The sequence below is a fragment of the Schistocerca piceifrons genome, chromosome 7 (assembly GCF_021461385.2).
Source record: "Schistocerca piceifrons isolate TAMUIC-IGC-003096 chromosome 7, iqSchPice1.1, whole genome shotgun sequence".
Lineage (NCBI taxonomy): Eukaryota > Metazoa > Arthropoda > Insecta > Orthoptera > Acrididae > Schistocerca > Schistocerca piceifrons.
The window spans coordinates 504,495,077-504,522,914 of NC_060144.1; the positions used below are offsets into that span (position 1 = coordinate 504,495,077).

General features: G+C 37.1%; 1 protein-coding gene across 1 annotated transcript in view; it reads left to right on the plus strand.

The window, feature by feature from the left end:
* The window catches only part of LOC124804965 (cyclic AMP response element-binding protein A-like), a 676,877-nt gene extending 651,676 nt beyond the window's left edge, over positions 1 to 25,201 (plus strand). Inside the window, exons 6-9 of the mRNA XM_047265356.1 lie at positions 4,387 to 4,530; positions 15,038 to 15,274; positions 20,596 to 20,681; positions 21,556 to 25,201. Of these exons, the coding sequence (XP_047121312.1) occupies positions 4,387 to 4,530; positions 15,038 to 15,274; positions 20,596 to 20,631 (417 nt within the window). The 3' untranslated portion in view covers positions 20,632 to 20,681; positions 21,556 to 25,201. The remainder of the gene's footprint in view (positions 1 to 4,386; positions 4,531 to 15,037; positions 15,275 to 20,595; positions 20,682 to 21,555) is intronic.
* Positions 25,202 to 27,838: the final 2,637 nt, after the last annotated feature.

A 27,838-nucleotide genomic window follows, 5' to 3' on the forward strand; every position in this document is an offset into this window, starting at 1 on the left:
GTGTAAGGCTGTCCTCGGGAAAAACATCAGAAATTGGTGCACTTTCTGAAATATTTATAAATTATATACACAAACATTTCTTGGAAATGTCTACCTATTAGTGAAAATCATATCAAAATCTCTACAGTCACAGTCATCCTGAGATTAGCCCAGACATACAGACGGAACCATAACAGATGACTTCAATTTATATACCTGTGTGTATTGATAGATAAATTTTGTAAAGCATTATTAAAAGGAAAAAAAAACACAAAATAAATTTATGTGGAGCAGATTGATGTTTCAGATTTCTCGGAAAAATTATGTGAAACTTAAGTGTGGCTACAAAGTTGACTGCATTGATAAGTGCTGTATGAGCTATCATTGATTGTAAACAGGAAATGTGAAGATAAGGGTGTAATATTCCATTGAGACCAATATTGTTCAGGAGGAAGGAGGTTACCATGGCTAAGATGTCATCTGGGTATTCATACCAAATTTTCAGTGGTGTTGAACCACAGTCATGCAGTAATTTTTAAGAGTGCAAACTGCCATTTCAATGTGTATAACTATATTTATCTACTGTACTATCTAGATTTCAGCTTTTATGCCATTATCAAGTACAATGCCAAAAGTTGTTAGACCATTATTACATCATATCTGTTAAGGCAGTCCAAAGCATGTAAACAAGACCACGCATCACATGACATGACATAATAACAGTCTAACAACTTTTAGCATTGTAATTGATAATGGCATAAAAGCTGAAATCTAGATAGTACATAAGTGAAATATAGTAATACACCATCAAACGGCAGTTTACTCTTTTAAAAATCATAGCAAATTATTGGGGAGAACATTGTAAACTCCAGTTAGAGTCAAGCAATTGTGTCATTTCCCTTGGTGCAAGTATTGTTAGTACATGACAAAGTCATATCAGAGGGAAAAACTGAATGGATTCAGAAACATGATGATCTAATTTTGCTGTTTATCAGTACTAGAATATTACAGAATTTCTTAGTGAGTTTCCGTAAGGGCCCTTGGAAAAAAAAAAAAAAAAAAAAAAAAAAGGACATTATTGCTGCAAGTGCTATTAGGCAACTTTGAAAAAGATTGTAAAACAGTTCTATTTCTCTCATCGTTTATCTCATAGAAGGATTGTGTGAATAAGGAAAGATACGTACATATGGAAGCATATAATGAAGTCAATCCATTACCTGCCCTCCCTCCATCCTCCTCCCACTTCATTTGCGTGCAGAAAAGAAAAAGGAGGAAAAATATTGGTACAAAGTACCCTCATCCATATATTATATAATGGCTTATGTAGTATTTATGTAAAAGTAGATATTAAATACAACATCTGCAATGATGGAAAAATTATTATTTCAAGATTTTAAACATGGCTGCAGCAGCAACTGTTGAAATTCTTCGCGATAATGAATGACAGCCAACTGTTTTTGGCTGTCATCCATTATCGTGAAAAATTATTATACTCTTTTACAAATTCAGACAAAATGATTAAAAACACAATACATTTTATGCATAAAATATACAGTATCAGGTGTACACATTAAAAAATTATGTTTTGTGCTACAAATATGCAGTGTCTTTTAAAATTACTGATATGCATGTTAGTCACCTACTTCATGACAACCATTCCATGGCCATTTACTCAGAAACAATGTTTCTCAGATAATACAATAATATAAGGGGATCATAAAATTTAAACAAAACTGTTGAAAGCTATTTGAATAATTAACTAATTGTATGATTGTCATTTGTGAACATGTGGGAGATGGTAATGACTTAATGAAGCATACAAAACTATAGTTATTCGTTTACTTTGGTGCAATTCTGTCATGACATGTACTGTAGCACTTTGACGGTAGGCAATGAAAATCTCGAACTCCATTTTGCTATATTTCACAATAGAAGCAAAAATGGTTCCTTAAAAAAATATATATAAACTCTTTGCCTTTACAAATGTCTGCTTGTGTCTGTGTATGTGTGGATGGATATCTGTGTGTGTGCGAGTGTATACCTGTCCTTTTTTCCCCCTAAGGTAAGTCTTTCCGCTCCCGGGATTGGAATGACTCCTTACCCTCTCCCTTAAAACCCACATCCTTTCGTCTTTCCCTCTCCTTCCCTCTTTCCTGACGAAGCAACCATTGGTTGCGAAAGCTAGAATTTTGTGTGTATGTATGTGTTTGTTTGTGTTTCTATTGACCTGCCAGCGCTTTCGTATGGTAAGTCACATCATCTTTGTTTTTAAATATTATATAAACTGATTCAGATAAAGTTCATACATGTGTAACAAGGTAGTAGAAGCCCAGTTATTGCCAGATCAGAGAAACCCAAACACTTTCAAATATATCTTTGATAATGGAGTTACTGGGTACTAAATTGTGAGGTTTTGAGTGACATATGGAGTTACGAGGTTTTCATCAACTTTCAGATAGCAAAAGTAACACCCATATCTCCATAGCTTCAGGACCTGATAAAATCCCTCTCAGATTCTATATTGAATTTGCAGCTGAGTTAGCCCCTCTTCTTACTCTAATCTATTGTAGGTCTCTCAAACAAAAAACTGTGCACATTAATTGGAAGAAAGCACAGGTAACACCCATCTACAAGAAGGGTGGTAGAAATGACCCACAAAACTACAGTCCAATATCTTTGACATTGATTTGTTGTATAATCTTAGAAAATATCCTGAGTTTAAACATAATGAGGTGTCGTGAACAGAACAACCTCCTCAATGCCAATCAGCATGGATTCTGAAAACATCGATGATGTGAAACCCAACTTGCACTTTTCTTACATGACATACTGAAAGCTTTAGATCAAGACAGTCAGGAACATGCAGTATTTCTTGATTTCTGAAAAGAATTTGACTCAGTACCACACCTACACTTACTGTCAACAAGTTAAATTTGTGACTGGACTGAGGACTTTTTGGTAGGGAGGACACAACATTTTACATTGGACAGAGAGTCATTGTCAGATGTAGGAGTAACTTCATGTGTGACCCAGGAAAGTGTGTTGGGTCCTTGCTGTTCATGTTGTATATTAATGACCTTGCAGACAATATTAATAGTAACTTCAGACTTTTTGCAGATTATTACAGTAATCTATAATGAAGTACAGTCTCGAAGAAGCTGCATAAATATTCAGTCAGAGATTGATAAGATTGTTCAAAGTGGTGCAAAGATTGGCTACTTGCTTTAAATATTCAGAAATGTAAAATAGTGCACTTCACAAAATTGAAAAACTTACTATCCTATGACTCTAATATCAATGAGTCACAGCTGGAATCGGCCAACTCATACAAATAGCTGTGTGCAACACTTTGCAGGGATATGAAATGGAATGATCGTATAGGCTCAGTTGTGGCTAAAGCAGGTGGTAGACTTCAGTTTATTGGCAAAATACTGGGGAAATGCAAGCAGTCTACGAAAGAGATTGTTGATAAATCACTCATGTGACCCATTCTAGAATATTCCTCAAGTGTGTGGGACCCATACCAAATAAGACTAGCAGGGGATATTAAACATACACAGAAAAGGGCAGCACAAATGGTCACAAGTTTGTTTGACTCATTCAAAGTGTTACAGTGATGCTGAAGAAACTGAACTGGTAGACTCTTGAATATAGATGTAAACTAACTGGTGCAAGTCTTTCGATTTGATGCCACTTCGGCGACTTGCGCGTCGATGGGGATGAAATGATGATGATTAGGACAACACAACACCCAGTCCCTGAGTGGAGAAAATCTTCGACCCAGCCGGGAATTGAACCCGGGCCCTTAGGATTGACAGTCTGTCACGCTGAAAACTCAGCTACTGGGGGTGGACAACTATTCAGAGAAAGTCTACTAACAAAGTTTCAAGAACCAGCTTTAAATGATGACTCCCTATGTATCACTCACATAGGGATCATGAGGACAAGGTCAGAATAATTGCAACAAGCACAGAAGCATTCAAACAATTCTTCTCATCCCCCACTCCATACATGAATTGAACAGGAAGAAATCCTAATAACTGGTGCAATGGAACATACCCCTCCCATGCACTTTGCTATGGTTTGCAGAGTATCTGTAGATGTAAATATATTAAGGCGTTATTCTTATGAATCATTTCATTTTTCTCTGGAATCATTCAGGTAAAATGCAAATTCTGTGGTACCTTAGAAACAGACTTTGTTGTGTGAAGGTGGTGATGATGATTTGGTCTCACCATTAAGTAATGCTAATGTAATGGTTAACATACAAGCAAACAGAATGTTGCACTTGGATAATGCTTAACTTTCCATGTTATAGGATTTCTGAGGGATAGTACTCTTTAGTTTTAAAAACAATTTGTAATCATTGTGAGAAAAAGCCTGATTCAAAAAATGTATCTCTTACAGAAAGGGTCAACAGGAATGTTGATACTGACAGAGGAAGAGAAGAGAACACTTCTGGCTGAAGGATACCCAATCCCAACAAGACTTCCACTCACAAAAGCTGAGGAAAAGTCCCTAAAGAAGATAAGGAGAAAAATCAAGAATAAGGTAATTACTGATGCAGCTGCAGTTTACTAACAGTCTGAACTATACTTACTCTCTTCTTACTACCTGAAGATATTTTTTATATCACTAAAGAATATATATAATAATGCTTGCTTGTAGAAATATTCATGCAAAATGCACACTGTGTGATAAATGTTGAGCAATCATTGCCATACAAAAAGACACATTAAATTGCTTATAGATTTCTTTCAGCTACATCTTATTTAATTTGTCTTATCCTGATTATAAAATTTGAAATTGTACTATAGGTCCTTACAAACAACATTTAATGAAATATGTATGTTATGACCATTTGATTTGTAAAAGAGAGTTAATATTTTTGTCAAAAAGTTTGAATTGTTGTAAATCCTTACCATTTACGTATTTATAAGTCTTACCTGATTTGTTTTCAACTTATTTGCAAATGACTCCAAAAACAATATATTTCTCTGGCATATGCTATTTTTTTTAATATGCAAAATGTTTCAAACAGCAAGGAGAACTTTGTTTACAGCTAAAATATCCTAATTGCTTGACAAGTCAGTTGTCAGACAATTTTTGAACTGGTAACAGTACCTTCACCATCACTGTCCATTCTCTAAACTATGGTATCTACTTTTTCATATTTATTTTGAGTTGAAGCTGAAAACAGCTCAATACCATACAAAACTTAGAAATTTGTACCTAAGTAAAAAACTAGAAATATAAGAGAGAGGAAACAAAGGCTCTGACTTTACTCAAAGCAATATATGTATATTGATTTCTGGAGCGTAGGGATCGCTCACTGACCTGGTACTCCTGCAACCCTTCATATGGTCAAAAAGTGATCACCATGAAACTCAAAGCAAAAGTATACTTAATGAAGGACATTACAAGAAACAATCAATGAGACATATATTAATTTGTGCAAACTGCAAAACTGAGGAAGTATGACTGAAATGAACGTTATACTGCTGATTGGGTTCATTACAGTACAGAAATAACAAGTTCACAGAACTGTAAATAATGTCTCACTTGCGAAATTCAGTATGTTGTAGAGCACCTCCATGCTGCATTCAAAATCTGTAGGTGTTTCTTATCAATGTTGTTGAACTCCATAGATATTGTTTGATGAAAGATTGTTGATGGAGATCACAACCAGCCTCACATTTGAGGCTGTTTGTGGTGTTCCCACCCCCACCTCCACCCACCCCACCCTCACCCTCACCCCCAGCAGTATCGAAGACTCTGTAAACATAACGGTATGGAATTGAAGAGAGCCTGAAAATATTCCTGATGAATCTTCCTCCATGCAATTTATATGTGACTCCACAGGGCACCAACAGTGGTTCTGAAAGGACTGTGATGGATAAATTGCTAACAAACCATGTTCCATTGCCATGCATGTACACACAGCCACGCAAGCCAAGGAAGTGGTAGTGCCCATCTTTCCTTGAAAAATAGGTGCACAATTCTTGTCACATGGAGTATGACTTTACCACAAAATATGGCACGTAGAGTTGCATGAAGGATGGACTGCACCTACTGCTCTAAGCCAAAGTGAGCTAATAACAATCCTCTTGGAGGAACATCTGCAGCTGAGCATTATACCAAAGACAGAAAATACCAATACAGTTTAAAGTTCTTTTACTATTATCACACAACCAGTTTCGGGCTCTCATATGCCCATCTTCAGGTGTCGTAACTCGGTGCTGTGAACCCAACCATTGGCCTGAAAAACACTGATGTGGGTGTGCCAACTGTAAAAATTGTCAGTTCATCTAAACAGGTCATTCCAAAGGATTCAAATATGCTAAATCTCATGTTAGTAAATTGTCGAAGTGTCTGTAGCAAGATCACCGAGTTACTCTCTGAAATAAACAACATTGTTGACAGAACCGATTGCGGACCTCTGGTACTGAGCCACCTGGAGGCTCTGAATCAGAGGCTCAAGACGGTTCTGTGACCATGCAGGCTGCAGGTTCCTCAACTTGCACCATAGGGGTTTCAGGTTCCGCTAAATAGGTCAGGTGTCCACTACACACAGGAGGTGGCTAGACGGGTATCAGGGGCTGTGTGGCATGGACTGGGCAGTGTTTTAGGTTAGACAGTCTCGGGAAAGATCAAAAAGGGCTCCAGTCTCAAAGGGTACAGGGCAAAGAAATGACGAGAATCGACCAAGCAACAGTCGGTATTGTAGTTATAAATTGTCATAGCTGTGTTGGAAAAGTACCAGAGCTTGAAGGCTGATAGAAAGCACTGAAGCTGAAATCATTATAGGAACAGAAAGCTGGCTAAAGCCAGAGATAAATTCCGCCGAAATTTTTACAGAGGCGCAAACTGTGTTCAGAAAAGATAGGTTAAATAAAGTAGGTGGTGGTGTGTTTGTGTCTATTGGTAGTAGTTTATCTTGTAGTAAAGTTAAAATAGATATTTCCTGCGAATTACTATGGGCAGAGGTTATACTCAACAGCTGTACCAAAATAATAATTGGCTCCTTCTACCGACCCCCCAACTCAGCTGATATAATAGCTGAACGGTTCAAAGAAAGCTTGGATCTCATTTCAAATAAGTACCCCACTCATACAGCTATAATTCGTGGAGACTTCAGTCTACCCTCAATTTGTTGGTGAAAGTACATGTTCAAAGCCGGTGGTAGACAGAAAAAAATCTTATGAAATTGTACTAAATGCTTTCTCCGAGACTTGCTTTAAACAATTAGTTCATGAGCCCACACAAATTGTAAATGGTTGCAAAAAACACACTTGACCTCTTAGCCACAAATAATCCTGAACTAATAGAGAGCATAATCATAGATATAGGGATTAGTGAACGCAAGGTCATTGTAGCGAGGCTCAAAACCATATCAACTAAAACCACTAAAAATATATTAAAAACAAAGATTCCATGACTTACCAAATGGGAAAGCACTGGTAGATAGACACAATAAAAAAACACACATACACACACAAAATTTCAAGCTTTCGCAACCAATGGTTGCTTCGTCAGGAAAGAGGGAAGGAGGGGGAAAGACGAAAGGATGTGGGTTTCAAGGGAGAGGGTAAGGAGTCATTCCAATCCCGGGAGTGGAAAGACTTACCTTAGGGGGAAAAAAGGATGGGTATACACTCGCACACACACACATATCCATCCACACATATACAGACACAAGCAGACATATTTGGCCTTTACTGGCTAAGTTTGACAGAAGCTTGAAATTTAGTGTGGATGTCAATGCGAGATGCTTTTAATAGTTTCCACAAGGAAACATTGTCTCAAAATATGGTAGAAAACCCGAAGAGATTCTGGTCATATGTAAAGTACACCAGTGGCAAAAACAGTCAATACCGTCACTGTGCAATAGCGATGGAGATGTTATCGATGATGGTGCCACTAAAGCGGAGTTACTAAATACAGTTTTCCATAATTCCTTCTCAAAAGAAGACGAAGTAAATATTCCAGAATTCAAAACCAGAACAGCTGTTAGCATGAGTGACATAACAGTAGATATCTTAGGTGTTGCGAAACAACTCAAATCATTTAAGAAGGGCAAATCTTCCAGTCCAGATGGTATACCAATCAGGTTCCTTTCAGAGTATGCAGATACAATAGTGCATTTCTTAGCAATCATATACAACCGCTCACTTTCCTAAAGACTGGAAAGTAGCACAGGTCACACCAATATTCAAGAAAGTAAATAGGAGTAACCCACTGAATTACAGACCCATATCACTGTCCTCAAATTGCAGTAGGATTTTGGAGCACATACTGTACTCGAACATTATGAATCACATTGAAGGAAATGACTTATTGATACATAAGCAACACGGATTCTGAAAATATCATTCTTGTGCAATGCAGCTAGCTCTTTATTCCCATGAAGTAATGAGTGCTGTCTACAAGGGATCTCAAATCGATTCCATATTCCTAGATTTCCAGATGGCTTTTGATACCGTTCCTCACAAGTGGCTATTAATCATATTGCATGCATATGGAGTACCATCTCAGTTGTGTGACTGGATTCATGATTTCCTCTCAGAGAGGTCACAGTTCGTGGTGATAGACGGTAAATCATCTAGTAGAACAGAAGTGATATCTGGCAATTCCGCAAGGTAGTGTCATAGGCCCTCTGCTGTTCCTGATTTACATAAATGATCTAGGTGATAATCTGAGCAGCCCCCTTAGATTGTTTGCAGATGACACTATAATTTACCATCTAGTAAAACCATCAGATGATCAATTCCAATTACAAAATGATCTAGAGAGAATTTCTGTAGGGTGCGAAAAGTGGCAATTGGCACTAAACAAAGAAAAGGGTGAGGTCATCCACATGGGTACTAAAAGAAATCCAAAAAATTTTGGGTATACGATAAATTGCAGAAATGTAAGGGCTGTCAATTTGACTAAATACCTAGGAATTACAGTTACAAGTAACTTAAACTGGAAAGACCACATAGATAATATTGTGGGGAGGGCGAAACAAAGACTGCGATTTGTTGGCAGAACACTTAGAAGATGCGACAAACCCACTAAAAAGACAGCCTGCATTACACTTGTCCATCCTCTGCTGGAATATTTTCGTGCAATAGGGGTGAGAGTGTCAGTGATATGATACGCGAGTTGGGTTGGCAGTCACTGAAACAAAGGCAGTTTTCTTTGCAGTGAGATCTATTTATGAAATTTCAATCACCAAATTTCTCTTCCAAATGCAAAAATATTTTGTTGACACCCACCTATGTAGGGAGAAAAGATCATCACAATAAAATAATAGAAATCAGAACTCAAATGGAAAGATTTAGATGTTCCTTTTTCCCACGCACCATTCGAGAGTGGAATGGTAGAGAAGTAGTATGAAAATGGTTCAATGAACCCTCTGCCAGGCACTTAAGTGTGAATTGCAGAGCAACCATGAAGATGTAGATGTAGAATGCCAGTATTGTATTAGGTACTGAAAGCTGGTTGAAACCAGACATAAATAGCAGTGAAATTTTGAACTCGGATTGGACAATATTTAGGAAGGATAGGACTGATGCTATGGGAGGTGGTGCGTTCATTGCAGTTAAAAGCTGTTTAAATGAAATTGAGATCGATACTGGGCCGGTCTGCAAAATAGTCTGGATAAAGTTGTCAATCAGACAAGGAGTGACCATTCTATTAGGATGTTTGTATAGACCACCAGCATCTGCAACAAACATCACAGAACGTTTCAGGGAAAGTACATAGGAAATAAATATCCAAATTATCCATAGTTACAGGTGAAGACTTTAATCTGGCGTCCATTGACTGGGAAAATTACGCATTTATCACAGGGGGCAGAAGCAAAGACACATGTGAAGTTATTTTAGGAGCACTCTAAACATACAACCTTGAGCAATTGGTTAGAAAACCAACTTGAGATGGGAACATATTAGATATCTTGGCAACAAACAGACCTGATCTTTTTGAGGAAGTTAATCTAGAAGAAGGTATTAGCGACCATAACATCATTGTGGCTTCTATGTCAGTGGAAGTTGCAAAACAAAAAACAAAGAAACTGCATAGAGTTTTCTTGTTTGGAAAGTAAATAAAAGTGTCATTAATGAATATCTTCATAGTCAGTTCCAAGCATTCACCATGGGACACAAAGATATTGAGCACCTTTGGTCAGAATTTGAAGGTATTGTCCACCACATGCTAGAGAAATATGTGCGTAGCAAAAATGTAGGGGAGAGAACAGATCCACCTTGCTGAGAAAGCAGAGAATTTTACGCAGTCATTATAAATGTAATCACTGGTCTGCTGACAAAGAGAAATTATGCAAAATGAAAGCAGCTGTCAAAAGGTCAATGAAGATTCTTTTAACAAGTTTGAAAGCAATATTTTATCTGCAGATTATAAAAATAAACCCAAAAAATTTTGGTCATACGTAAAATCTATGAACGCTACAAATAATTCAATACCTCCTCTTGCTGATAGTATGGGTAATGTAAAGGATGATGGTAAACAGAAGGGCAAAATTCGAAATCTAGCTTTTAAAAACTCATTTACAGTCGAGGATTGCAGCACCTTTCCCCCTTTCAATTATCGAAGAAATGCAAGGATGGCTGACATAGTGTTTAGTGTATCTAGGATTGTAAAACAGTTAAGATCCTTAGATGCCAGGAAGGCACCTGGCCCAGACAGTATCCCCATAAGATTTTATGTTGACTATGCTACAAATATAGCACCATTCTTAACCATCATCTATCAGAGATCATTGGAACAGCAGAAGGTTCCACAGGACTGGAAGATGGCCCAGGTCATAGCAATCTATAAAAAGGCTAGAAAATCGGATGCACATAATTACCGGCCAATTTTACGGACATCAATTTGTTGTAGAATCATGGAACATATTCTGTGTTCAGGCATAATGACCTTTCTAGACTCTGAGAAGCACATCTGCAGGAACCAGCATGGTTTTAGGAACCAGCAGTCATGCAAGACACAGCTGGCCCTCTTTGTGCATGATATACAACAGGCTCTAGATACCAGCTCCCAGGTTGATGCCATATTCCTTGACTTTTGAAAGGGGTTTGACTCAGTTCCACACTGTCGCTTGCTTCAAAAAGTGCGTGCTTATGATCTATCCAATTATGTATGTGGTTGGATAGAAAGTTATGTAACAGACAGAGAGCAGTATGTCATCCTGAATGGGCAGACTTCAACAGAAACAAGCGTGACATCAGGTGTGCCCCAGATCAGTGTAATAGGTCCGCTGCTTTTTACGATTTACATAAACGTTCTAGTTGATGTTATTGACAACAGCATTAGACTGTTTCCTGATGATACTGTAGTCTACAGGAAAGTAGTATCACATGAAAGTTGTGAACAAATTAATGAGGATTTGCAGAAAATAAATGCGTGGTGTAATGACAGGCAGGTATCTCTCAATATTAGTAAGTGTAACCTACTGCATATAACAAAGCGAAAATCCCCACTAATGTTCAAGTACAAAATAAATGCCCAGTCTTTGGAAGTGGTAACATCTGTCAAGTATCTGGGAGTGACTATTGGAAATGATCTCAAGTGAAATGATCAGATTACACAAGCAACGGGTAAGACAAACTCCAGATTGTGGTTTATTGGTAGAATCCTGAAGTGATGCAGTCCTTCAACAAAGTAAATTGCTTACCATACTTTAGTTCGACCAGTCTTAGAGTATTGTTTGTCTGCACAGGACCCTTACCAGTTGGGTCTGATTCAAGAGATTGAGAAGGTCCAAAGAAGAGTAGCAAGATTCGTGACTGGTACATTTAGCCATCATGAGAGCGTTACAAATCTCATAGAAAGTTTGAAGTGGGACTCACTTGCAGATAGATGATGCACAACGGAAGGGGCTGCTCATTAAATTCCAAAATCTGATCTTCGCTGAGGATGTAGAGCATATATTATTACCAACAACTTTCATATCGCGCTATGATCACCATTCAAAGATAAGGGAAATTAGAGCTCGTACTGAGGTGTTCAGACAGTCGTTTTTCCCTCACATGATCTGTGAGTGGGACAGACGGGGGGGAGGGGGGGGGGGGTGGAATATGACTTTAGCGCGAATAAGGCCCTCTGCCACATACCACTTGGTGGCTAGCGGAGTATATATGTAGATGTATAAGTACAAGTCCACCACGGCACTTGAGGGTCACAGCACCAAGTTATGACACCTGAAGATGGCCGCATAAGAGCCTGAAACCGGTTGTGTGATAATAATAATAGAACTTTACAACTTTAGCAGTATTTTCAACCTCTGGCCAAGTGTGCTAGCACAATTGTACTGGCACTAGACACAGGGATCAAAAATTCATCTAGCTATCTAAATTTAGATTTTCCACAATTTTCTCAAATCACTTGAGGGAAATGCCAGAAGAATTGCATAGAAAAGCACACAATCAGTTTCTTTTTCTGTCTCTTGGCAAACTGCAGAGGTGTTCAGTCTCTAGTTACCTCATCATCAATGGCACATTCAACCCTAGTCTCCCTTCATATTTTGCTCAAAAATCTCCATGGTGAAGGAGCTATTATCATATTGCTATCAGTACCAGATTTCATCAATAGTACGCAGAATTGTTTAGTTTTATTTTCTAAGTTTATATGTCCAATTGTCACTTTTTCTGATCTATTTTGACATTATTATTCATATTGAGTGTTAACTCTGTTGGTGGTTGTCGAGAAGTTTACACATTTTCAGTAAGCTAAGTGCTTTTTAACTTGTAAAAATACTGTAAGAATGGATTTGCATTAAATGTTACTTTAAGAAAGGAGTAAAATGCAGCACCAAGCATTGTAAATGTTAAATTTTACTTTTGTCAAATATTTTATGAATAAAATATTTTTCAAATAAGGCTGTGCGAACTTGAATATCATGAACACATCGGATGCCCCAGTATGTTAAAATGTGATGAACAAAATTATTGGCAATTGCTAAATCTCTAAAAAGAAGTTGCTGATGAAGTTGGTATACCACATTTTTCATGTTAGGGAATTTTTAGATGTTATGTGTGGCAGCTGAATATTTTCAGAAATTATATGAAAAACAGTAGTGGATGAACATTATTAATTAGTTGTGGGATGAAGTCCATGACCCCTGAGTCATACTGAATAGATGTTATTTATCTTCCATTGGCAGCTTAATATTGACCAGACTGTACTGGCATTTTTTCAAAGAAAGTAGTTACCCACTTGTGTACAGACTGGAGTCTGTTTACAATAGTACACTATAAGGCACACTTCAACTTGCCAAGTAATTAACAGAAATGTTGAGTAACTGAATGTAGATAATCTGATAATTTATAAAAGAAGTGGCTAATGGGGTATATTTTAAATTTTCTTTTGAATAGGAAATGTTTTCCGATTTCTTGCTTTATATTAGTAACTTGAACACATTTGCACCAGACTGCATAAGGCCACCCTGAATCCCAGGCAAGATGGCAAAATCTTCACAAATAATCATTTTTATGTGTTGTATTGTGACTGTAAAAATCACAATTAATTTAAAACTGGCTTTTATTATCAGAAACCATTAAGAAATAAATGTACTGGGAAGTGACTGTAAGTATTCCAATATCCTTAAAGAGACATCTGCAAGTTGTACACTTATCTATTTTAGGTTATTTTTTATACACATTGTGCTAAATTAATAATTTATTTACTTTAGGTGCAGTGCCCCAGAAAACAATTTTAAAAAGCCTGTTTTATATGAGTGACTTTATTTTCTAAAGCATCAATGATAAATTCTAGAGTTCTAAAATGCTAATAATGTATAAGACTTCACACATTCAGAAACAGCAGATTGTTGCATTGTCTGATAACATTGGAAGTTATAACCAATTCCTACCACACTCACTGCGACTCTAGTAGTAGGTTTTTCCTTCCTAACCAAGTGAGGTGATGCAGAGATTACCACACTGGACTCACATTCGGGAGGATGATAGTTGAGATCCATATCTGGCCATATTTATTTGTTTTCTGTGATTTCCCTAAACTGCATGAGTCAAATGCCGGGATGGTTCCTTTGAAATGGCATGGCCAATTTCCTGCCCCATCCTTGAAGCAATCCAAGCCTGTGCTCCGCCTCTAATGAAGTCGATGGGATGTTGAAAGCTAGTCTTCCTTCCTCCCTTTGTCTTCTTAATATTTATTTTTATTGTTTCTCTATTTTTGTGACAACTGCAAAGCTTGAATGAGGACTTGGTATTTTCCTACAACATTCCTTGATTGACACATCTGAAAGCAACAGGTTACTTATGTTTTCCAATATCTGGACAAGGAAAAAGCTTATATTATGCATGTATAAAAATGTAAACAGATGAAAAATGATTTTAATGAACACTGTTTCAGATGTTAAAAAGTCAGTTGTATTGAAGGAGAAAAATAATTTGAATGTTATTTGATACCTCAAAAGAAAATAAAACACAAACAACAAAGTGCCTTTAGCTATACATTTTCTTCAGCAAATAAATGTTTATGTTTTGAAATGTTTGGATGACACTCTCAGTGATGTGAAGAGCTTACTATATGACCTTTGTCAAGAAGATCCATTATGAATTTTGTTTTGGTTATTGATAAACTCTTATTACCACTGCTTATCCTTAAAGCTGTTACTATATACCAACTGTTCTGTTACTATATACCAACTGTTTATAGGAGCAGTCTCTCATAACCCAGCTTCCACCATTCAGACACAAAACTACACAGCAGATGGCACCCAGGGCTCACTATTTTTGCACCAATATGTTAACATAAACAACCACCCATAACCAACAAATCTCTTTAAAATAAATGTGATGATACAGTTGTTGGAAAAATAATAACTTATCTAGAATATAAATAGAAAATGTGAATAATAAGTGTTGTTTTCAGCTGTATTCTGATAAATCATAAGAAATATTGACTTAACCTTCTTTGTATTTGATCTCATACATCAAGAATAAGAACAGTATTCTAGACAAACAATAAGCAACAGTCAAATAAAAAATTTTGTTTGACTATTAAGGTAAATTGTAATGTTGTCTGTTAACAGATATCCGCACAAGAAAGTAGACGGAAAAAGAAAGAGTACATGGATGCACTAGAAAGGAAGGTGGAAATACTCCAGAATGAGAATTCAGACTACAAGAAGAAGATAGAGACACTAGAAGACAGCAACGCTTCACTGTTAAGTCAGCTGCAGAAACTACAGGCCATTGTAGCGAGAGGAGCAGCAGGAACTGTAGCTTCAAGGGCAGCAAGGAATAGTGATAGCTCTTCATTTTTAACAGTAAGTTTCTTATTATATTTTATAATGAATGGCTTGTTTTTTCTATCTGTTGAAGTGTATTGTGTGTGCTGATCTTATGTATATATCCTACTGAAACAAAATAACTTATTAAAAGGTGCATTACTGGAAGGTAACATTATTTTTAATTGTGAGAAACAGTTTGATTTATGGTACTGAGTGGCTCTTATAGGGCTTGAGATGACAGACATTGCTGAGTGCAATTGAGTATTGAAAATTCGTAGGAAATGTCTACTTAAGAATTCATGCATAAAAAGAAATGTGTTACACGCCTGAAAAGCCTGAACAGTATTAGTGCACATGGAAAGCTGAAGTAAATAACTCATTGTGATCCCTCACAATGGAGTTTTGATGGACCATGATGACAATTGAGAAAAAGGAAGATAATTATTAAACTTCCTGGCAGATTAAAACTGTGTGCCCGACCGAGACTCGAACTCGGGACCTTTGCCTTTCGCGGGCAAGTGCTCTGCCAACTGAGCTACCGAAGCATGACTCACGCCCGGTACTCACAGCTTTACTTCTGCCAGTATCTCGTCTCCCACCTTCCAAACTTTACAGAAGCTCTCCTGCGAACCTCGCAGAACTAGCTCTCCTGAAAGAAAGGATATTGCGGAGACATGGCTTAGCCACAGCCTGGGGGATGTTTCCAGAATGAGATTTTCACTCTGCAGTGGAGTGTGCGCTGATATGAAACTTCCTGGCAGATTAAAACTGTGCGCCTGACCGAGACTCGAACTCGGGACCTTTGCCTTTCATGGGCAAGTGCTCTGCCAACTGAGTTACCGAAGCACGACTCACGCCCAGTACTCACAGCGCACACTCCACTGCAGAGTGAAAATCTCATTCTGGAAACATCCCCCAGGCTGCGGCTAAGCCATGTCTCCGCAATATCCTTTCTTTCAGGAGTGCTAGTTGTGCGAGGTTCGCAGGAGAGCTTCTGTAAAGTTTGGAAGGTGGGAGACGAGATACTGGCAGAAGTAAAGCTGTGAGTACCGGGCGTGAGTTGTGCTTTGGTAGCTCAGTTGGCAGAGCACTTGCCCGCGAAAGGCAAAGGTCCCGAGTTCGAGTCTCGGTTGGGCACACAGTTTTAATCTGCCAGGAAGTTTCATATCAGCGCACACTCCACTGCAGAGTGAAAATCTCATTCTGAAGATAATTATTGTTTGGTTTGAGTACAGTACACACTGAGGAAATTAGTTTGTGAATAAACAATATATAAGAGGTATAAACAATTAAAATATTAACCTGAGAAAGAATGTTCCAGATGCTGACTAACTAAGCCAAGACGAAGTGTTATTTAATAAGAAAAGAATGCTGGTATCAGTTACTGATATGATTAGGGAAGAAATTTTGATCACAGCACCATATGTAAGTAACAGGGAGACTGAGGAATGAATGGAAAAGAGCAAGCTAGAAATATTTGGAATTTCATACTGTGGATGGCAAACATTAAGCACAATGATGAGCTATAGCACACCTCGAAACTCATTGTCCCTTACCTATAACTGATGCATATATGACCACTTTAAGGTCATGCAGGGGCTGCAGCAATAATGAACTCTGTGACCCCTATTCAGCAGTATGTAGTGTTTCTTCTACAACATATTCTTTTACTTCAATATACAATGTGCAGATAATCTCTAATAAAATTTTATTTCACTAATTTAAGCACTAGCTCACCTTTTAAGAATAGTATGTCACTCCATCATAAAGTTGAAATAAGAATTTTGGATTTGTGCCTACTTAGTCTGCTTACACATTAAACCTGATTAAGTGACTAGGACACTTGTTTCCAGTAACAAGTAGAAGGCCTGAGACACATCCAACATATTTTGCTCATATTTCGCAGGTCACTTGTGCACAACCTAAAATGAAAGTCTCAAAGTTGTTTTGCCTCAGTGCCCATCTGTTTTTGAAAAAACCAGCCTTAAGTTCAGGACATGCAATCGACCCAAAACTGATTAGATTGATAGATAATTGGGAACTGAACATTTTTCATTATCATATATGGGTCCATGAGCACAAATTTTCCCAGAAATTAAGAACAAAACCTTTATGATTGCCACTTACATTCCCATATGGTAAACGCTTATCATCGAAAGTGTTGCTGGCATAACAACCGAGACATCTGGCTGGAAAGTGGAGAACCTTGTTCAATTCTCTCCCCATTCTCTCTTCCATATCAATCCCTATAACCTTCATTTGTCCTCCTATCCTCTGTAAAAATATTTTCCAGACAATATGACATTCCCAGACTCCTACCCCTAACACTCAAGATTCCTATCCTAGTAATTGTTTCCCATTGTGAAACCTGGTGCTCTCTAGCCCCACCACTAGAAAATCCTACAATATCAAAGGCAGAGCAATGTGTGAAAGCTAGTCTTTTGTTCATCAATGCCAAGTGTTCACTGAATATGTGATCACTAATACACTGATTGAGCAAATGAACAGACACAACAGAACTGTGTCCATAGCTCATCATCTAGTGGTTAGCATTGTTGCTTCTAGGGTCCCAGGTACATTTCCTGGTTGAGTTGGAGATTTTATGCACTTGGGGATTGGGTGTTTGTGTTGTCCTAAACTGTTCACCTCATCTTCATTCGGTGCACAAATAAAAGAATTTGCATCCGGCACTGAACAACCCCACACTGGGTCTTCTGATCAATAATGCCATACGATCATTTCATAAAGCAAAACTGTGTGCCCTTGGGGACACTCAGTACACAAGTACTGAGCATGCTCTACAGCATAACTCTAGAGACCTGAGTGCCTGCTGCAGCAAACACACTGTTTGTGTCATAACATCCAGCACTAGTTTCTGTGAACTCTGGAAATAGGAACTTGATCTCTACCATATTTTCACATCAAACTGCCCTCTTGGACCTAACCTCTATAATAACTAACCCTCCTTCCCCCACTTTTCTTCCCTCTCTCCCCAATGATAGAATTATTTTTCTTCATCAGTAAAATTTAATTATTTTACTCTTTCTTTGTCATCTCCCCCTTTTTCTCTCTTCTTGGTTTTCCTCCATTTCCCTTCCTGCTTTCCTGTTACTTCTTAACTGCACTTTTCTTTATGCATCTCATTTATCTTTCTCTTAATTAAATGATTATAATAGAGGGAAACATTCCACGTAGGAAAAATATATCTAAAAACAAAGATGATGTGACTTACCAAATGAAAGTGCTGGCAGGCCGACAGACACACAAACAAACACAAACATACACACAAAATTCAAGCTTTCGCAACAAACTGTTGCCTCACCAGGAAAGAGGGAAGGAGAGGGAAAGACGAAAGGATGTGGGTTTTAAGGGAGAGGGTAAGGAGTCATTCCAATTCCGGGAGCGGAAAGACTTACCTTAGGGGGAAAAAAGGACGGGTATACACTCGCACACACACACACACATATCCATCCACACATATACAGACACAAGCAGACATATTTGAAGACAAAAACTCTTTGTCTTCAAATATGTCTGCTTGTGTCTGTATATGTGTGGATGGATATGTGTGTGTGTGTGCACGAGTGTATACCCGTCCTTTTTTCCCCCTAAGGTAAGTCTTTCCGCTCCCGGGATTGGAATGACTCCTTACCCTCTCCCTTAAAACCCACATCCTTTCGTCTTTGCCTCTCCTTCCCTCTTTCCTGATGAGGCAACAGTTTGTTGCGAAAGCTTGAATTTTGTGTGTATGTTTGTGTTTGTTTGTGTGTCTGTCGACCTGCCAGCACTTTCATTTGGTAAGTCACATCACCTTTGTTTTTAGATATATTTCTCTTAATTAATCTTTACTTTTCAGTTGCTCCTTCTATCATCTTTGGATTGAAGCTTATACAGTGCTTAGCAAAATACTATTTTTGATCTCTTATTCTCTCTGATGTTCCCCTCTCCCCTCCCCCCTTCCCTCCCACATTATCTTTGTCTCCCCTCATCATTTCAGTAGGACCATCCCTCTCAATCTGTGGTCTGAGTGACCAGCTGCTCCTTAAACATCTCTGTCTTTCCCCTCTGAGGAAGGAACTAAGAGTTCCAAGGTGTAGGGATATTTTTCTACTTTTAAATGTGTCTTTTGGCAGTACTTAGATTTTCACTTCCAGAAGGTAATCACCAACCAGCAATACGGTCTCCTTGCAGTTTTCAGTTTACTCAAATGAATTCTCCATTTGATTGATATGTGAGTTACTTTCTGATGTAAAGTGGTTGCTACTCACCATACAGCAGAGATGGTGAGTCACAGATAGGTACAACAACATTCCATTCTGGATTTTCCATTGTTTGATGTAATGTGGTGGACAAAGATAGAAGATGGTTGTCAAATTATATCTGTAATTTCAAATAATTGTTATTCATGTGTATAACAAATTATTATTTTTATTATTATTGTTATTACAATAAAGTTAATGTGTTTCTAAGATAATACACACTATTAAATACATAGTTTCCACTGAGCACTTTAACACTTTTCGTCCAACATCATGCATCATTGTCTTCTTAAAAACTGTAGACTCTCATGGCTGAGAGATGAGGCATCTTTTGTCTCAGTTATTGTTGCAACCAAAACTTCTGAACATGTTAAGTCTAAAAATTGCAAGTCTTATTATCCCAATGCTGCTCATTAGGGAAGAATGTAAATGATTCACTTTTAGACTGTAGTTTTTCAAGTCCGAATGGATCATCAGTACAATATTTGTCATGATATAGGAAGGGTTTTCATATACTTTTGCAGTGGAAGTATTTTTTTTCTCTTTAACACTATTCTTGATAAAATAAGTATATGATAGGCAAGAGCAACAATGTGCACAGCACATAATCAAATTGTTTGAATGTGGGACTGACGTACTGGAAAATCCAAGATGAAATACAAATGTTCTGAGCACAACAATATGAAGAGGATAGTTACTATTCACCTTATAGTGGAGATACTGAGTCGCAGATAAGGCACAACAATAAGCACTGTTGGAAAATGAGCTTTTGGTCTACAAGGCCTTTGTCAAAAATAGACGACAGACACACACACATGACAACTGGAGCCAAGTCTGGCTTCAGCTGCCAGAGACTGTGGTCATGTATGTGTGAGTTGGCCAAAAGCTCACTTTCCAACAGCCTTTTTGCTATGCCCATCTGCGACTCAGCACCTCCACTATATGGTGAGTAGCAACTATCCTTCTCATAATATTGTTACACTCCATCCTGGATTTTCCATTGTTTAAATGTTCTAAATGTGCTTATGAACACACCACTACTCGCTGAGTAGAGGCAGCAGACAATTGTGATCTGAGAGTATATACCCTCTGTTTCAGTCACACCAGCATTCTTCACGGAGCTCTATGAAGTAGAGCCTTCACAATAATGCTGCTGTCTGGCGCAGTTATGCTGTGTGTGTGTGGTAAGTGGAATCTACGTTTTATAAATACAACTTTGTCTTCAGAAAATGTTGGAAAGTAAGACACTGTAGTAAAAAATAGAACTAATACAAACTTTGGATAAGCAGATAGAAATTAAAATTTTAAACAGATCAATAGAGGAACTCATTCAGTGAAAAGAAATGCGACAGAGTAGAGGAAAAGAAAACCAAAATAACATAAAAACTGACAATTTTTATACTCTGGAAATAAAGATGGAAAGGTAAAATGGAACGAGGAGGATTTTTGTGTGATTTTGGTTTTCTTTTCTTTCATTTTTCAAGATATTTACTGGTAAAGTAAGAAATGATAAAAACATTCTTCTTACTCTGTAACTCACATCACACTTTATTTGCAAATTCATGAAGAAATGTTTTATACTGTGCTGTTCTGCATTGTTTTTGATTCTCCCTTTTGGATTAAAATATAAATACATTGCCATTCTAGATTACAGTTCCTAAATAATGAAACTTTAGTTTTGAAAGAACTTGCAGTCAAGAGCAAACATATGATTGTTTGTGTTGGTTGGGGGGGGGGGGGGGGGAGGGAGTGGAGGACCTGGGCTGTTTTTAAACACATTGTTGAACACCGTGACTGTATATTAACTCAATTATATCTACAGATGGCTGCAATCAGTGTGTTATGAAGATTTTATATCATAATCTGCACTTCTTTGTCATTAGGAGTAGTTTACCAATAGTTTCAAAGCTTGCCCCTCTAGTCCATGTACTTTCTTAATTCATTTCACTGTCAATATAGAATAATTTCCAAATGAAGTTATTATGTGTCAAATATGTGTTAAAGAAATATTGTGTTTGCTGAACAACAAAGTATTCATTGCATATTTCCTTTCCACAGATTGGAATGCGTTTGAAAGTCTGCCACAGCGTTCCAACCCATTCATCATTTTAAAAGCTCACTGCTAGTCTTCCATACATCATCGGAAAGAATATTAGGGAAGTGTGTGAAATAATGTGAAGTGGATTGTTGAAATGTGAATGCTTATTACTTGTTAAGCAGTCTGAAAACTCAAAATTAAATTAGTATTCCTATGGAAGAATAAAATGTTTGAATATAAAATGTACTATAAGCTCTGCGCAGTGAGATGTGGTAAATTACAATTTAATTTTTTTAATGACACAATTTCTGTGCAGAATGAACTTTACAAATTATAGAGAAATGGAAGTTCTCATTATGTAAATAACGTATGCATTATCATCCATACATAAATATGTACATGTAACATGAATGACAAAGATGGAAATTGTAAATGCAATCATGCTCTAATTTATCACAATTTCACTGTAAAGTCTGGATTATAAAGTTACGTCCATTTCTTATCAGACTACACCAATCCCTGTTTGTTTGTCTCAGGGGCCATTTAAATAAAAGATTATTCAGCTAGGAATGCAAAATATTTTTATAAGACTTTATTTCTAAGCAGTAGCATGATATTTTTGTTCAGGGTATGATAAATTAGATGCATGCCACTACAGCACAAGTGGTAAACTATTCTCAATATAGATTTTAATTTGGCTCTAATTTAAGGTGTGTCTCTTTGTGACATTTGTTCTCTGATGTCATAATTGTAGATTTCTCATTACCTACATTAAAACTAATTAAGTACTATCAGTATAGTAGCTGCAGGTTAATTAACTTTGCATCCAAGCTTTGAATGTTCTCATCTTATCAGTCAGGAGCAAGGCTAGTGACTAATGTTACTATACTGAGTGTATTTCATAAAAGGATGCTGCTGCTGGACACTTTGTGGCAATTTAAAAGAAGTAACATTATGCTTAACTCGAACTAGTTACATTCCATTGAATAATTTAAATTTGTAGTTGTATTGGTGTCATAACTGTGTTGTAATTAAAGGTACAAATGACTACAGTGTACATTAATAGTCAGTATTTTTTGAAAAAATGGTTTATGTATGATTGTGTGAGTGTTGAAGAGTTTGGCTTGACAGAAAAAAACTGTACTTACAGTTTATGTTGACTGATGCATAGGTGTTGAGACTCATTTGGCTGTATGTAAAAGCTTACATGTAACACAGTTTTATGCAGACAGTTTTAGCTCCTTTGACCATATTGGTTTATTGTGAAGTTACTGCACATTCAATTCCCACAGCCTACAACTATTATTTTGGCTATTTCTGCTGAATGAAACTGTTTTTTAACTTCACTGTAACATCGACATGATGATAAATAGGTGCAGTTTTAATTTTTATAACATGCCTCATAAAAAATGAAAAGTTCTTTTATATATGTACATATAAGCACATTTAAAAGTACCCAGAAATTTTGCTTGAGGAGATGTAATTCAGAAAAAATATCTGTAACTAAATTACAATAGTACCAGCATTATCATCTTTTAAAAATCATGGCTACATGCACACCAAGTCTTTAGATGAAACATGTATCAGTTCCAGTCTTGACGTCCTTAATTTGTCCGTAATATACAGCATAGTACTACACCACAGGTGATTTTTATATCAGTTTAAATAAACAAACTTTTATCTCACACTTTTGAATAACACATTGCTCCAGTGTTGCCTTATTGGTTTTTATAAAACAGTGACATTTAGATTATATCAGATACTTTGCAACACAGTGTGAACTATTTTTATTTTTGAAGGTATTGAAAAGCATCTTAAATTGAAGTTCCTTTTAAAAATAACATTTGTACTAGTTAAACAGGCAAACTATTTGACAAATATAATAGGTACCAGATATGCATATAAATTGATTTATTGATTCATCCTATAAATCTTTCCAGATTGTGGGATACAGAACAGACACACATACATGCACACAGACATAATAAATGTTTCATGCAAAATTACTTTTTGTGCACTTGTCAGACAGTGCTCATATTTTATTTTATGGCCACTAAAATAACAAAAACTAATAACTCAGTCATTTTACTGTTTCAGTAAAATTTGTGCAGTGTTCAGAACCATTTTTCCTGAAAATGAAATTTCCGATAGATGGTACTTACCTCCTGCTTTATATACCTATGCTAAGATGGAAAAATTGTGTTCTTTCTTCCAGAATGAATTTTGATCAACTGCAATGAATTGTTAACATGCCCATAATTATGTCACTCCACACAGTCAGCCTGTTGGAACTCCTCTGTCCAACTAAATTAACCATTGAAAAAATTGTGCCAATAATATAATTCATCGTCAATTGAGGAAAGTAATGCAAACATTTAAGTGCCTGTTCCTTAAGAAGTTGTGCAAAATGTGACTATTATAAATATTTTTATAGCCTGTAATGATAATGTTTTAAAAGAGCAGCATGTAATTATGCAGAATTTTTAGCAACTTGTATATAGAATTTCTGCAAAAAGATGCTAAACATGCTGTGGTAACTTTGTACATATGAATTATACATAATGAAACCTGTTGCCGTCTTAAGAAAATGCTAGTTGATATATTGCTTTGCAGAACCGAGTTACTGAAGGTACGTTTAAGATATGTGCAACGGATTTCCAATGGCAAGAGGTATTAGACATACTGTAAGAGGAAATAATGGTACTTACTATTTCAAATAGAGTTTATATAATAAAATATATTGTTAAATCAAGCTATAATATTATTGTGAATCTTGTGTATCAGATGGTCATTGGTAGCTAATATAAATGAAATAAGTCTTGAAAATGTGATATCATTGCCTTAACAAAGCAACAAACAAATAAAATAAATTTTTATTTCTGCTATGGTATATGTAAATATAATATATATTTTGTGATTCTGACAAGACAAGGCAATTTTTGTCTCATCTTTTGTGGAAAATATGCTCTAAAACCAAAAATTAGTATGAATAAAATAGTCATGCATTGTTTGTATATATTGGCACTGTTAAGACATTTCACATTACCATCAGACATGAAATTTGTTGTTATTCAATCAGTTCACTGAATAGTATTTTTAAGAGTTGTTATGGTAGATTTTTGTTTAAAAATCAATGTTATTCCTTAATTGTGAGGTGTTTCGTTTCATAGAGATTTTATTTATGAAGATACATAAAATACATGTATTTATTTTAAACATGAATTATGTTACCCATACATTTTAGTGATGTAATTCACTTCGTTCGATATCATGTTGTTGCATATGTTATTATGAGCTAAGCATTTTCACAGTTTTATGCACATTTTTAATTTTGATATTGAGCTGAGCATTTTAATCCTATACAATTCAAGTTTTATTGTGTGCTGTCTATACTTCATGTGTGTGCAATATTTTACTAACTTCCTCCTAAGTGGCTGAATTTGTTGATCTTGCCAAAATAGAGAGGTTATTGTTGATCTCTTACATGTATTAAAAAGGGAAGTAGTGAAGTTTACGTAAAGTAGTTTGTATGGTGGTGCAGTGTATCCACAGAATTCAACAGGCATTTATGGAGTAAAAAAAAAAGTATATATGTTCATGTCACTTTGCACTTTTGAGTATGTAGTGTGGGGACAACAGATATAAATAAAAAAATATGATATGAAACAATGTGTTTAAAATTAATGCAACAAGGCAATCCTTTAACACAAATATCCTTAAATATATATCCATTTCTGGTGTAATCCAAAAAGGTTTTTGCTTTTTATTATTCAGTCATCAACAGTGTTCCCTATACAGGGTGGTTATAATTGAGCTTTCGCTACTTGAGAGGGCTCCCAACAAAAACAATAGATTGTAAGATGATGAAACTTTGTAGAAATATTTGTAAGGACATGCAGAAGAGAAATAATGAATAACTCATTGAAAGAAACACGAGAAGGTAACATTTGTTAAATGTGTAGCATTTATGTTCCAGCTTACAAATGTTGCTCAGTGTGATGACCATCCACATTGATTGCAGCCTGGGTACAATGTAACAACTTCACAGCACTTTTTGAAAGGTGAACCATGGAATGTTTGGTTGTCTTGACACAGCTCAGGCACATCTTGAAGATCACACACTGCATTCAGCAATCTCACCCATGGCAACAGTAACTTCTTCAGCAATTTGTGGTGTAATTAGCATGTGGCCATTCTCAGGAGTGATTCCCAAATCGCCAGTTAATTTGTACTTCCACAACATGTTCTGCAATTCTGGCGTGGAAAGATGACCTCTCAGATTTCCTTTAATGAATCAATACCCACAAAAATCAACAGCACTATTGCTGTTGTTTTGATAAAGCAGCTTTACTAGTGAAGCCCTGCTTGGCACATCCAGGGCCTTGTTGACTGTCTGCAACTGTAATGCACACTGATGCTTGTGCTTCAACCAAACATCGCCTTACCAGCAATGGTGTCAAATGGCAAGTCATGATGCTAACAACACAAATCCTGCCCTGCACAGTCTGAACATCATTCCTATAAAGTTGGGTATCCATACTGTAAATAGTTTTCTGTCTACACCAGCTCAGGTAGCAAAAATTTAACTATAACCACCCTGACTGAACTTCTGTAAATATATTGCCAACACCCATAAAAGAGTATCTCAAGTTATTAGTGACCTCTGAGACCCACCCCTTTTCCAACACTTAGATAACGGGAAATGATAAAATATCAAACAATAGAAAATCCAGGATGGTATGCAACAACATCCTCCCACCCCTCCCACAGTGGTATTCCACCATCCACCGAACCTATACAATTCACTCGTCCATCCCTACACAACCCCCGCTCCCAACACCTTATTCAATGGCTCATACCCCTGTAAAAGACCTAGATGCAAAACCTGTCCCATACATCCACCCACCACCACCTACTCCAGTCCGGTCACAGACATCACCTATCCAATCAAAGACAGGGCTACCTGTAAAATGTGATCTACAAGTTAAGCTGCAACCACTGTGCTGCATTGTATGTGGGCATGACAACCAACAAGCTGTCTGTCCACATGAATGGCCACCGACAAACTGTGGCCAAAAAACAAGTGGACCACCCTGTTGCTGAGCACACTGCCAAACATGACATCTTTCATTTCAATGACTGCTTCATAGCCTGTGCCATATGGATCCTTCCCAACAACACCAGATTTTCTGAACTGCACAGCTGGAAACTTTCCCTGCAATATATCCTATATTCCCATAAACCTCCTGGTCTCAAACTTCGTTAGTCATTGTCCTCACCCATCCAGCCCCATCCCTGTTCCCATTCCAGCACTATACAGCCCTCATTCCACCACTGCACCATTGCACCCAGTCTTTTTACTTCTCTCCTTTTCCGTTACCCCTTCTCCTCACCACCTCTCCCCTGCCTGCCATGTAACCTCCCAACTGCATATAGCTGCTCTACCCTCTCCCCACCTCGTCCCTGGGCTGTCCACAGCAGCACTTAACTGTCCACCATCCCTACCCTACTATCCCTCTCCCTCCCCGACCCAGCCTTTTCCTTATCCTACCCAGTCACCACTCCCATCATGCACTCGTGCTGCTGTGCGCAGTGTAACTTCAGTTGCCCAAGACTGCAGTGATGTGTGAGAGATGTGTTTGCGTGCAAGTGTATGTGTGTGTGTGTGTGTGTGTGTGTGTGTGTGTGTGTGTGAAAGCTTTATTTATGACGGTCTTTTCGTTGTGACTATTTGAGACTCAGCATCTCTGCTAAGTGATAAAATACGGTATAATCAAACAATTCATGTATCATTATAGGTATCTCAGTTATTTACATACTTATTCTTATTCACCTTTCCTTTTCAACTGAGATGGTAGGAACACCTTCACTCAGAAGCTCCTGCACTCAAATAGACTGTAACACATCTCCTGCTCTCATGATTACCCTGTTGTTGTCCTGATGTAACTCTCCCCTAGGATCACCAAAAACTCTCACCTCTTGGCCACTATGACAATTAACTTTGACAGTCTCTCATTCATTCATTGTGTTCCATAGATTCTACCAAGAAAGAGAACTTTCATGGATGATGAACAGTTGAACGCATGCATTACCATGAGACAAAGACATTACAGAAACTTAATCTGTGTACTGTATTAACAGTGAACTATCACCCTACTGCTTAATGCTATTCATGCATTATGCTATCTAAATCCAATTGAGTAAATTGGCAAGAAAGTTGCTACTTTGAAAATGGGCTGCCACCTTCTCTGATTTATTATACAGTTGCTGTTTATCTGCTATTAGTAGCTTAATATTTGCTAC